The 14,071-nt window shown below is 40.6% G+C and overlaps 1 protein-coding gene across 1 annotated transcript in view; it reads left to right on the plus strand.

The window, feature by feature from the left end:
- The window catches only part of LOC309643622 (uncharacterized protein), a 462,372-nt gene that overhangs the window by 184,909 nt on the left and 263,392 nt on the right, over positions 1 to 14,071 (plus strand). The window contains exon 4 of the mRNA XM_082426456.1: positions 7,355 to 7,410. Within this exon, the coding sequence (XP_082282582.1) occupies positions 7,355 to 7,410 (56 nt within the window). The remainder of the gene's footprint in view (positions 1 to 7,354; positions 7,411 to 14,071) is intronic.

Below are 14,071 nucleotides of genomic sequence, written 5' to 3' on the forward strand. Positions count from 1 at the left end.
GAATGTCTATTTTCTAATGGAAAAAGTGTTTCCTGTCACATTCACAATCCCCAAAACTTTTACTTAATTATAATGATGGTGACCCCTCATGTTTCCTGGGGGTTTCTGACTGACACTGTTCTTCCCCCGTCCTGATCTCCTTTGGTCATCGCCCCGGGCCTGGAGATGGCTGACGGTGCGGACTGTGCCAGTAAGAGGAGGTTGTTTCTGTACGGCTGGGGCCTTCTGGGGCCAAAAGACTGAGGCAAAACTACACCCATCTTTACATCTTTTATCTACGTTGACTTTCTGAGCGCCTGTTAATTCTTGACCCTGAGTTAGAAGTGGTGGACAAAGAAAAAATCAGAAATAGTTTCTACCCTCAACGAGTTCACCATTTAGTATTTTGATGGAGCAAAGTAGCAGGAGCCGTGAGAGCACGGATGAAGGAATGATTAACTTGGAGTAGGTGTATTGGGAAAGGCCCCAGATACAGGGGCATGTTTGGAAAGGGCATGAAGTGACCTCTGCCTACCAGAGATGTGCGTGGTGGGCATTCTAGGCAGTGCGTTGCCTGCGAATATACAGAGCAGAATGAAAAAGCATAACGTATTTACCAGATGATGCGGTCCGAACATATTTAAGAATCATCGGTTTAAATAAATATATTCTATTTTGAGGCTTTTTGAGTGATAGTGATGGTGGGGGAGGGAGGCAGGCAGGAGATGGAGGCAAGGAGGAAAGGAAGCAGAAAAGAAAGAAGGAAGGGGAGGAAGAGAGCAGAAAGTTGCTGAGTCATAATCACTCTCTCTGGTATTAAATAGATGAGTCATGAGTTCACAGGTTAAAGATACCCGAATTCTTGTTAGCTTCATGCACTTGACCAAACTGTCAACCTCATCTCCCCTGTTGCCATGCATGAGATGGCCTAGCAGCATATTTGTATCACTGAGAATTCTTTCCCTGTCCTCCTAATTCTAAAAAGCACTGACTTTAGAACTTGATAACCTGAGGTTTGAACCCCAGCCCTTCCATTTATTTGCTGCCTGACCTTGAACAAGTTTCTTAGCCTCTCTGAGCCTCAGTATCTTATGTAACATAGGGACATTGTTCCTCTTTCATATTGCTATTGAAGAATCAGGTATAATTTATGTAAATATCTGCTATGGTCCCTGATTTATAGGAGGCACTCAGTGAATGGATGTTGTTGTTATTATTATTTCTGTCATTTTTATTTTCAGTAGTAATACTTTTAGTTTTATGTGCTGTATAGAACTTACTGGAACTTCACAAAATGGGAAAATAGATAAAGTTCAATAATAAAAGGGATAGGTTCAGAATCTCTGAACCTTTCAGATAGAGTCCTTAATCTTATATATATTGCCAGAAAATGGAGAAAAATGCGTTACATATATAAGGAGGGATAGGATATGGGGAAATCCTTTGAGTCATGCTGTTTAGTGTCTCTTGCATGTAGTTATTTGTTTTGACCAAGGCCTCCTTCTCATTGAATTAATGCTGTCTGGATAGAAGGCACACAGAAAGATTCTCAAAAGTGAGTACAAACACTCATGCAGCTCAATATCAAAAAAACAAACAATCCAATCCAAAAATGGGCAGAAGACCTAAATAGACATTTCTCCAAAGAAGCTATACAGATTGCCAACAAACACATGAAAGGATGCTCAACATCACTAATCATTAGAGAAATGCAAATCAAAACTACAATGAGGTATCACCTCACACTGGTCAGAATGGCCATCATCAAAAAATCTACAAACAATAAATTCTGGAGAGGGTGTGGAGAAAAGGAAACCCTCCTGCACTGTTGGTGGGAATGTAAATTGATACAGCCACTATGGAGAACAGTATGGAGGTGCCTTAAAAAAGTAAAAATAGAACTACCATATGATACAGCAATCCCACTACTGGGCATATACCCCGAGAAAACATAATTCAAAAAGAGTCATGTACCAAAATGTTCATTGCAGCTCTATTTACAATAGCCAGGACATGGAAGCAACCTAAGTGTCCATTGACAGATGAATGGATAAAGAAGATGTGGCACATATATACAGTGGAATATTACTCAGCCATAAAAAGAAATGAAATTGAGTTATTTGCAGTGAGGTGGATGGAGTTAGAGTCTGTCATACAGAGTGAAGTAAGTCAGAAAGAGAAAAATAAATACCGTATGCTAACACATATATATGGAATCTAAAAAAAAAAAAAGGTTCTGACGAACCTAGAGGCAAGACAGGAATAAAGACGCAGACATAGAGAATAGACTTGAGGACACGGGGAGGGGGAAAGGTAAGCTGGGACGAAGTGAGAGAGTGTCATGGACATATATACACTACCAAATGTAAAATAGATAGCTAGTGGGAAGAAGCCACACAACACAGGGAGATCAGCTCAGTGCTTTTTGACCACCTAGAGGGGTGGGATACGGAGGGAGGGAGGGAGACGCAAGAGGGAGGAGATATGGGGACATATGTATATGTATCACTGATTCACTTTGTTATAAAGCAGAAACTAACACACCATTGTAAAGCAATTATACTCCAATAAAGATGTTTAAAAAAAAAAAGTGAGTGTGCATAGGAATCACGTGAAGAAGCCTAGCAGACTGCAGAGTTCCAACCTCAGAGATCCTGATTCAGGACTTCTGAGGTCCTACCTAGGCCACCACCCCATCCTGCACTCTGTCCTGCCCCAGGCTGAGACATAGAAGTGCTTGTGCTCAGACAAGGGCCACTTCAGCCAATATTGTCACCTAGTGATGTGGCCTCCTGAGCCAACAGGTGATTGTTCTTTCTGTTGGCCCTGCAAGCAGAGCCATGGTTCAGGGATTTGCTAATTACTCTTCCTTGTTGATTGATTATCTGCATCTATTGTATATATACCGGGACACTTTTAGTTTTTAAGTCAATTTAAATCCCAGGTCCACAGTCACTTATCTGAGTAGCTGCACATGAAATACTTGTATGCTACTGCCACCACCACCACTACCCGTATCACTAAAGCCTGCCACCACTAATAATTACAGCTGCAGAAGCCACTCTTGTCTATTGATGTCTGCCAGATCCCCAGAGCCTTATGGAGGCTTTAAAGTGTCCCTTGGAGCTGTATTAGTCCCTTACTGTGATATAGAATCCTTGGCTGAGAGAGATTAAGTATTGTGCTCAAGGTCACAGGGTTGGCAAGCAGCAGAGCTGTGATCTAAATCCAAATACGTCTGATTCCAAACCCCTTTCTACTTCCCCTAAAATTAAGGGAAGGCAAATTATGTCTTTCCATTATTTGTAATAGATCAGTATTAACTGTAACATTTTAAATCTCTGGATGAGAGAAAAACCACTTTATCAAGGTGAGAATTTAGATTAATTTTTCAAATTTATTATTTTAGATTCTTCTTGTCCTTCAGTGCAGAGATGTGATGTGAGATAAGATGAATCCAGGGTGTGCTGTGCAAGGGGGCATAAACATCCTCAGGCATAGCCTTGGCTAAGGCCTCCAAATACAGATGTTTGAATACAAGAGATAAAATGCAACCTTCTGAAGTTCTTGTCTCTCTATTAATTGTTAAACCAAAGAAATACTATTTGCTGCACATATTTCTAGAGACCTTAGAAATGGAACAGTGTCACCAGCAGCTTCTCTGCAGAGGATAGCCTAATAGTCCAGTGAGAACAGGACAGACCAGAAGCTGTTCAATTACAGAAACAGCTTCCACTGCATTGCAGAGTCCAAAGAACCAGCGTGTGGAAGGCAGCAGCTGGGATTGTGAGCCAGGGCTCTGCTAGAAAAGTGGTAAAATGCAGCTGCAGTTTCAGACACAAAGAGATGGTGTATGCACAGAAATAATGCAGAGAGAACATTTGCATTTTTCTTATAAGATGAGCAGAAAACACCCCTCGCTAAAAAGAGGTTTAGATGAAAGCTTCTTGATAGTTGAAAACAAAATGACAAACATAATTTCCTGCATTGAGGAAACCAGGACCTGAGTGTGCACAGAGGAATGACCATCTCGAGAAAACACAACTAGAAGTCACTCAACAATGGATGCCGGATAGAGTAAGATGCAAGGGTGGTGGGCATGTGTGCATTGAGATTTAGGGATCTCTGAGGGCCAGGCTTCTGGAAACAGTCACCATCAGGGTTACTTTTCAGTTTGCAAATTTAGTGTTTACAGGCTATTTCTATTGGGGGCCTATTCCAGTTAGGAGGCTATTCCAGTTAAGAGGTTATTCCAGTTAGGAGCCTATTCCAATTGGGGGGATATTCCATTTATGAGTCTATTCTGGTTGAGGGGCTACCCCAGTATTCAAGGCAAGAAATGATGGTGGTTCTATGAGGAGAGTCATAACAGGTGTAGATGCATCAGGTATATAGATCCAAAGTAGGCCTGGCAAGATTGACTAATGGATTAGATGTTGACCAGGACCAGAGGCGGGGTGGGAAGTTGCGGAGGAGTAAAAGGAGTAATGAAGGATTCTTCCCTGCCCAACCTTTTCCATGATGTAGGAATACGTGCAACTTTATAAGTCAAACTTTCTATTTTTGGACAGCTAATTCTTAGGCAGAATTTCCGTATATTTAGCTTAACCTTGTTTCCCTGGAACTTCTCCTACTGATCTGAGACCTAGCTTTTGAAATTATAGAGTCCAAGTCTACTGCCTTTTCCTTCCAACAATTCCAAGTATATAAAGGCAGAGATTATAAAGCTCTCTTTCCCTGCACACACACCATGGGTCTACTCTCCTCCAAGTGAAATATGCTCTGTGTTCATTTGATCCTTTCATACATGGCATGACTTGACTTTCCTTCTAAAACAAACTTGCTTTGTGAATTAGAATTCTCTGTGCTCATCCTTCCCACCCTCTGGATGAAACTAGATGTGGTATTAGTGAGATCTGGATTCCTCAGTCACTGTTTCACAGATGTGCTGCACATTGGAATCACTGGATAAGTTTAAAAAAGGGCTGATATCTGAGTGCCATCCCTGGAGAGTCTGATTTAGTTGGTATGGGGTCCAGTCCAGACACCCAGAGTTTCAAAACTCCCTAATTGATTCAAATGTGGAGTAAAATTTGAGAGCTGCTCCTTATTTTGATCTTTGCTGTTCTAAGTGTGGTCTTTAGACCAGTAGCACTGACATCCCCTAGGGCTTGTTAGAAATATAGGATCTCAGCCCTTGCCCACCTTCATCCTACTGAATCAGAGTCTTCATTTTAACATAATCCTCAGGTGATGTCTTTGCACATTAAAGTTTGAGAAACGTTTGTTCAAGTCAGTGGTCCTAAAACTTGGGTGTACATTAGAATCACATTGGGAACTTAAAAAATAGTGATTCCCAGTTCTGTACTGAGAGATTTGGATGTAATTGTTCTGGAGTGTATGCCTGAGCATTAAGATTTAAGAAGACTCAAGATGATTCAAATGTGAAGCCCAATGAGAATCACTGCTTCAGATCTTACTGTGACAGTGATTTAGCAAGTGGCCTTGAGTAAGTTGCTTGTTTTCTCTCACAGTTTTCTCTTTTTTAGAAAACAAACCTCAGCTCTGCCACAGAGGACCCAAAAGAGAATATTAAGCATTTAGAATATTTTCTAGCAAGGGCAGTTTTACATCTTTTTAATTAAGAGTTTAGCCACCAAAGAGAGTCCAACGTTGAAAAATAAGGCTGAGGAGAAAAGATGAAACTTGGGAAAGGTCAGCAAAGTGAAGATTGGAGATTGGTTACAGAGTTTCAGTTCCCAGCAAGGTAATTTAGTAGAAAATGTTGAACATCTCTTCTCCCTTCCAAGACTGCATCATAAGCCATGCAGTCATGGTACCCGGGATCCTTTCCTGATGATTACTGAGCCAGCCACTCATGTGCTACCATTCTTGGAGCAGTTTATGCCAGGCACTGCAGGGGTGCGAAGGACCCTTTCTATGACAATGAGGTTCTCCAAGGAAGGTAGGGTTGGTGGCCCAGCTCCTGCGGGCTATGGTAGCCGAAGGGTAGGGCAGAGGTTAGTTAATATTTGTAAAGAAATATAATTTTGGGGATGTTGAGACTATCCTCTGAGGGTCCTGTGAAAAATCATCTATTACTTAACATCTATATGGTCAGGACACAGAAGGTTGTCTTGGACTCACTTGAAGATCTGGGCAAAGAATAGTCTGCCCTGTGGAGTTATAAAAGAACAATTTACATCTGTATAGACCTTTACTTACAAAATCCAGTTCTTCATTTGCTCTGCTTATATATTCTGTGAAGGTGGTATTATTCTCTTCTATGTACAAGAAAATCAGGAGAGGAGGTGACATGTTCTATGAACGGAGTACTAAGAGATGGTTACTAAATTTGAACTCAAGTCTCCCAACACTAATTCTAATGTACTTCTGAATACTAAGAAATGGACCATATTTTATCCCTGAAATAATTTACGTGTCAGCATCTTAGGAATTTTAAAAAGAAGTAACCTGGGGCAGAAGGAAGTGACCCCCAAATTCACCCATAATGACCCTGGTTCTGTCCTCTTTGTTGATAAATTTGTAGGATTGAAGGATGGTGAGACTAGGTCCTGAGCTATCAAAGGTATGATGAGAAAATGACTTTTAAATCACAGCTATGGACACAAATCCTAACCCAGGCAATTACTGGCAGATGACCTCAGGCACATTATTTAATTTTTCCAAGACTCAGTATTTTTAGTTCTAAGTGGCAGATGGTACAAGGTTGTTGTGATGATGAAATGGAATCATATAAGAAGTGTCTTTTATAGAATTTGGCATCAAGAAGATGTTTAATAGATGGCAGATGTTGGCGGTGTTTTTGCTATTGTCATTGTTGCATATTACAAGAGTTCCAGGAAATGCAAGCTCAATGGCTAATTTAATCAGAATTTCTTTTTTCACAAGCACACCCTAGCAGAGGCATGATTTCCTGACTTGGAAGGGCCAAAAATACAGTTGTCAGAATCATTCATTACACAAAGGTCATTTCCATACCCAGATGTGAAATTCCCTTGAATCATCAAGTTTCAAACTGGCTCTACCACATAAAGTAGTGGCTTTCACAGCATAATAGGATGAGTGCAAAACATCATTCTACTTAGCCATGTACTTTGAGAATGAAAGTTTAATAGTAAAATTCTATCCTTAAATCAGTTTTCCTTTATGCCAAGCAAATGGTGGTTTTCTGGTTTGGCAGTGGTTAGGTTTTACCTTTGAGTATTGCCTTTCTTCCTAAATTTAGGAACATACACTCAACAGCTGTGTTATATGTGCCTAATCCTAGCCTTTTATTAGATAAAAATGGACTAAATATACATCTATATTAAGGATATTTACTTACAAGATCCATCTTCACCCTTTTTTACAGATGGAGAAATAGCTGAGGCATCTCGTCCAAGATCATGCAGCAGGAGTCAAGTCCAGGTCTGTTTGATTCCAAGGCCCATTATATTCCTCTTCTACCTTCTCTACTGCCTTACAGACAGAAATAAGGCTTAGAGACAAGAAAACAGACTTCCAGCGAGGGTAGGTTTAATGAGATATACACTGCCAGAGAATCATTTATAAACAGCTCAGATGGGGAGTGATTATGCCCAGGGAGAATGGAGAAGTGTACACAGAGGAAATATATTTCCATATTACACCTGTGAGTCTAACTCTCTTAAGTTCCTCATTAATTCATTTATTTATTCATGCTGTCGTTCGTTTAATTATTGAATACCTGCTTTGTGCTCGACACCGTTCTGTGCCAAGTAGGAAGCCAGCGATGCATAAGACAGGTAAGTAGATGCAGTCGTACTCAGCTTGTGAGTACATCCCTTTGCTTGATTGCTGTGATGGAAACAATTTCTTCCTTGTCTGAAGCACCATACCACTTTTACCCAGCTTCTATGGTAGCCAGCGCTCTTGGCAATGGCATACCAGAAAGAGCACCGAGCCTCCTGCCACGCCTCCACGTCTCTCTCTCTGCCTCCAGGAAGTCTTTCTTGCCCACATTCCCCACTGCAGTCCACATTTACTTCACCCTCTCCTGAAGTCCTGCAGCCCTGATATCCGACCCTTTCCTAAAACCTGGACTTAAAGGATATGCGCATAGTATCAGTAGTTAAACATAATGGATTTTTCAGTCTGACTGCCTGGGTTCAAGTTCAGTCTTGGCCACTTGATAGCCATGTAACCCTTGGCAAATAATCCCTTAGAGTCTGTTTCCTTATTTGTACACTAGGAATAATAACAGTAATTATCCATCGTGGTGTTGTCCTGCTTGAATGTGTTGACACATATGAATTTCTTAAAACTGTGTCTCATCGTACCTCCTCCTTCTCTAGGAATCTTCACTGAATCCTTTTTGCTCCTATAATCAAATCCAAAATAAATATGGTGTCTAAGATACCCCTCCTCTATATTATCTTTTTTACTTTTCCTAGGGTCTCAGCCCTGTGACCCACCAGACGAATTACTCTTTCCTAAACCCATCCTGAGCTCTCTGTTTCATGAATCTTTGTTCAGCCTTTCCCTTCACTTAAGCTGCTCTTCCCTTCCCTTTGCACTAGACACCTTACTCACCATCCAAGATCCAACTCCACTGCAACTTTCTCCATGTAGCTTCCCCTGATTCTTTAGTCAGAATCAACTCCTTCTTCTCCTGCTTGCCACTACTATAATCCCATCTGCCCTGTATTGGAACTACTTGGGTAGATATTTGCACATCCTACCCATGATGAGCTTCTCAAGGTCAGGAAGTGTGTTTATTACTATTTGTTGAATAAAATAAAATTAAATCCACTTAACTTAAATTGAAAAGGCAGAGTCTAATTCAGTAAAAAGGAATACTTGGTTTGGGGTTAATCCTTCAATTATGTTTATACAATCTACTTTCTCTATGATTCCTAGAATAATGGAGCTAGTATGGCATAGGATTTTCTGGTTGATAAATTCTGTCACTTGTGGCATGTGTCACGGTAGCAGATATTTGCGGAAAACTTTAGTCTATATGCTAAGCTTGAGACTTGCTTTTTGAGTCAGACTGAGACACGTTGCTCGAATACTGTCCTAAATAGTTTAGAGAATCAGCACCTACAGTAGGGTATGGTAAAATCTCTGAATTATCACCACATAGTAGAAGAAGCCAAAGATATGAGCGAAGGTCAGGAAAAAGTGGAAGAATCAGACAGCAGTAACTGGGGCTCCCACTCTGTTAGTCCATAAAGGGAAGATTGATAATTCATCTCTCGATAAAAAAAAAAGAGATTCTGAGGAATGTGGCAATTAGGGGTATTTGAAGACAGGTTTGAACTTCAAAAAGAAACCGTGGGGATTTATCAGTGCTTCAGTATTTCCATCCCAAGGTAGGTGATGGAGCAACCATGGATGACATAAAGAATATGTGTGTGAGGACACCAGATGAAGATCTGAATTCAAGTTAAGGTTAGACAACTTTGGGACCAGGATTTTTCTCAACAGCAAGGGAACAGAACTGTGAGGTTACAATTTATTTACAAGATGATATCAATTAAGTTTTTTCCCTATCGTATCAGACTCACAGTTGGGATGTAAAATGAGAATGAAGGGTGCTAAAAACTTCTCATTTTAGGTTTACCTCACTGTCACCATTTGGGGCCAGACATTTTCCTGTAGGATTTACTGACAGACATTAGAATTGAGCTAATCATCATAATGCCTGTGATATGTCTACCTCCCAAGCAATATAGGGCTAAACCAGGAGGAAGAAACCCTGCCTTTTGAAGGATGCTATTTCCCAGGAGGAAAGTGCTTCTCTTTCTACAAGTCAGTGGAAGGGATGACTTTCAAGAGAATCACTCAAAAGGATGTGGAGACCTGTGAGATGCAGACACTGTCATTTCACTCCCTTCCTTGCGTGACTGCTTTGCTTGTGGCCTACCTATTATCCTTTGTGTAGCCTAAGCAATCCAAAGGAGCTAGCGACCAAGAGACTGAAAAAGGTGGTGAGGCAAAGCATTTGTGCTGAGAAGAACATGTAAATTTCCTAAGAGCTTAGTGAAGACTGTAAAATACTTGGGGTTTGAACTATCAGCCATAATCCCATCCAAGATGACTGCCTGCTGGGTGAGGAACTCTGGCAGCAAGAGGCTAAGGCGTGGGCTGTCTTAGAGGGGAATGAGGAAAGGATGGGGGAGGACAGACCAGAATGGGATCTTCTACATCAGTGCAGTGGAAAGAGCCCTCCGAAAAGTTCACTCATATACCCCAAAAGAAAATCACCCAAAGCGCATTGATGGCCATAGACGTAGCACGAGAAGCAGCGGCAACCAAAAAAGAAGGGATTTTAATCTCTCCAATCAAGTAAGAGAAGTATACCTGCCCTCATCCTGTCCTTCCTCACCACGTGCAACATCTGAGAAACCATCGTCTAGAAGGAGTAATGACAGGAAGTCTGTAAGCTAGGTTGACCCCCTACTACCCCATCCCCTCCATCTACCACACATTAAGTCGCAGTTCTATCCTGTGCTGAGGAAGGAGAAAGGAAGAGCTGTGGTCAGGATTGAGATGATCATTTAAAATGAAGTCTTTTGTACCAGAATAAGACTCTTCTAAAAACTTAAAATGACTGACAAGTCAAGAAATCAGACCAAGATCTCATTAAGGGAGATATTTCCCATCAGGAAAGGGGAGTGACACAGCACAGTTGGGAAGTAGTTTTGGGAAAATAAAAATTTCATGTTTATAACCAACGAGACACACCAGTAAATATCAATAGCACTTTTCAAAACTAGTATAAAAGTTAAATTGAAACTTTGAGAAAAATGACACTAAATGATGATTCACTTAGCTTGGATTCTTAGCAAATTTTACAGGGGACAAGTTTGGTTAAGAGGAGTTGTCTTGTTTCTAACACCCGAAGTCTTAAAATAACAAATAAACAATGGAAGAGGAAATTTGAGCTAAGAAGGTGCTGGGGCTACAGCTGAATGGCTCATTACGTCTACCATTAAAAAAATCATAATTTGCAGTCAATTTACTACCACAGAGAGAAACATTAGAGAAATGTTTAATGTTTCAGGCTTAACTGGAGCCAAAATTCAATTTCCCATTAATAATAATTTCACTCTCTGCCATGAGCTTGGAGCGATGTGTTGCCACTCTTTCTCACTTTCTCTTTGCAGATGCTGCTGAGTCTGGCTAGACTTGTGAGAGATTGAGATTCTTAATTAAAAGTACCAGGAACCATAATATCTTCAGGGCAGCATTTGTGTAGATAGTGAATATGCATGGTTCAAAATGGATAAGGCAAGGTTTGACTGCTAGAGAAGCAGGCAATTTACTTTTAAAACCCACAGGCAAGACCAAGAGGAAGTCTGTGTTATGGTCAGTAAATCCTGATATTCTAGCCTGCTCACCTCAAACCTCTTCAGGGTCTGGGAAAAAAAAAGCCCCTTCCTCTAGGAATATTTTGCAACTCCTTTAGGTGATGGGAGGATTGGAGGGAGGAATAGAGAGAAGGCAAAGGGAACAACCAGAGCCCCTATTCTAGGAGGTGAATGTTCCGGATCCCCAAAGCAGAGGAGGCAGAGGAAGTCATTAAACAAGGGGATAGAGCAAGGGATCTCAAGTTTAAATATGAGGCAAATATGTGTATGTCTGAGGTGTTCTTGTTATTCCAGCTAACTTCTCTAGTGACAACCCACAAAGCTTGTCTCAAGCACTTAGTGTATGTTTGTGTACAGTCATTTACATGCACAGACACACAGAGACACAGTTTCATACACAGGTGTGCACCTAGGGTACACACACACACAGGGTTGTGATGCTGTCATTATAAACAACAGGCGCATGTCCCCTTTTTCATTATTTTAGCAGGAGATAGCCTTTTTAATCAGTAAAATGGTCTTAATACGAAGAACCAACTAGATAAGAGAACTGGAAGTATACTATCCCCTGGGACCTTTTATGTTATTTGGTGATTCTTTGTTCTTAATTCCCTTTTGTCTCTCATGTCTGCTGTGATGCTAAACAGTGTTGCCAGGTTAAGGGTCAATAGCAGCCTTTGTTTGTAGCTGACTTTTCCACATCTTTCTTGATTTTAGTGACTGGATGAACAATTGCTACCACATGCCTGGACTGACTGCTAAGTAAGGCAGCCTTACATGTCTATGGAAACTGTAAAAATAGCGTCCAGGCCAGGAATCATAGATTTCTCTGTCAGCTGACACCATAGCTCCTGCCTCTGAGTTTTCTTTCCTGGCTGTGCTATGGATACCAGGAACTAGATCTTTTATGATTACCAAGCAGGGCAAGAAGTAGAGGAGTATTATCCAAGGCCTTGACCTTCTTCTAAGGTTACTTCCGGTTTTATATTCACTGATGTGCACAGTAGTCCTTTTGTAAAATGTGCCTTTTGGGTAAATATTATATTTCTCCTCTTGTTTAAAAGAGAGGCATTTGGATTTCAGTTGTACTTTTGGAAAACTCGTAAATAGGAAAGATAGACTTACAAAGGAAAAAATAATTTTATTTAAATATGAAGAAAAAAGCAGCAACTCCGTTAAGATTTGGGTAGATGATAGGAATGGAGGTCCATGCTGTAGAGGCACATCTAGGGGTCCAGAATGGTACAGGTATTTGGACACATGAGTCTGGGTTAAATTGTCAGGGACAGAATAGATGGCAACTCATCGAGCTGTGAGGACCTGAAGAGATAGAAATACAAAGCAATAAGCATAGTCCCCGGCATACAGTCAACCTTCAGAACGGTTAGTACTCCCCACTACAGTACAACAGGATTCCGGATCCTGGAATGGTCATTCTTTCTAAGTTCTCCTTGGGCTCTGGCTCTCTGGCAATAGCTTTATACCTGTCACCCTTGGCTTCTGGCCTTTTACCCCTTTAGAGGTACCTTGTGTCTCAGGCTGATACAGCACACGCCTTCCCTTTGCAACTCAGTTCCCCATGGCCCTACTTTCTTCCCCTGCAGTTTAGGAAAATACAGTTCAAGGAAAAGAATGCTGCCAGTCTGGGAATTTCCAGGCGCGTGCAGGACTCATCTAATGAAGTCCCACCAGGAGGTGATGCCCACGTTTGGCTCGCTTCCCTGTGCTATTTATATTTCCCAGGAAACTAGGACTGCTAGATTGCGGGGTCAACTGACTTTACTATGAGGTCACTTGTACAGAAGAATTTCCTCTTCAGTAGGTCAGTTTAAAAAAAACACTGCACTCATAGCCACCCTGGGGTGATATCAAACATGTTACACTTCAAATCCTAAAATCTGAATAAGATAATTGATCTGAACACTCTTTGAAAAGGGTGGGTATGTACACATACCTGGCTCTTTATTTGGCAAGCTTTGATTTTAGATTCCTAAAACTGCTTTATCTCCCCTGAAGATCTCATTTTTTCTGCAGATTGATTCCATTTAATTAAACTTTTTAGAGATAGCTAGCTTTATATCCATTTTAATGAGGCTGATATTAATCTAGAGGTTGAAGACTGGTTTGGATTTGTGGTTGTTTAGTTGCAGAGTTTTCTAAGTAAAAATTGAGAAAGAAATTCCAGAGGCTAGTTACATGAAAATAGTTTCTCTCAGACTTTTTTTTTTGACTTATGTTTCTAGAAAATCTCAATTCCTCAGTTAATTATACCGAACTAGAATATTCCAGGTAGGTAGTCACATTTTTACTCTATAATGGCCCAGTCCCCAGAGTGGCAGATTATACTACCTCGGTCTCATTGTTGATCCTTAGTCCTTAAACTGAAAACTTCATGAGGGCAGGGACACCTTCTGATCTGTTCATCATTATATCTCTTGCACCTTATATTTTGTCTTCATATGGTGGGTGATTAATAAGGATATGCTGATTGAATAAATTTATGTTTTTCATAGCCTATTGAAGTATTAATTTTAGTAAGTTTCTTTAAATAAAAGTCTTTTCTTCACTTATTCTTAAAATGTAATGCTATTGGGTCCTGTTTTCTCTCTCCAGTACTTTTGCGTTTTAATATAAAATGTTCTGGTTAGTGTAAGGGTATGGCAGAAAAAGCATTAGACTTGAACCCAGGATAACTGAGCTCCTATCCTACTCTGCCAGCAACTAACCTTCTATTT

The sequence above is a fragment of the Balaenoptera physalus genome, assembly GCF_965194825.1.
Source record: "Balaenoptera physalus genome assembly, chromosome: 15".
Taxonomy (NCBI): domain Eukaryota; kingdom Metazoa; phylum Chordata; class Mammalia; order Artiodactyla; family Balaenopteridae; genus Balaenoptera; species Balaenoptera physalus.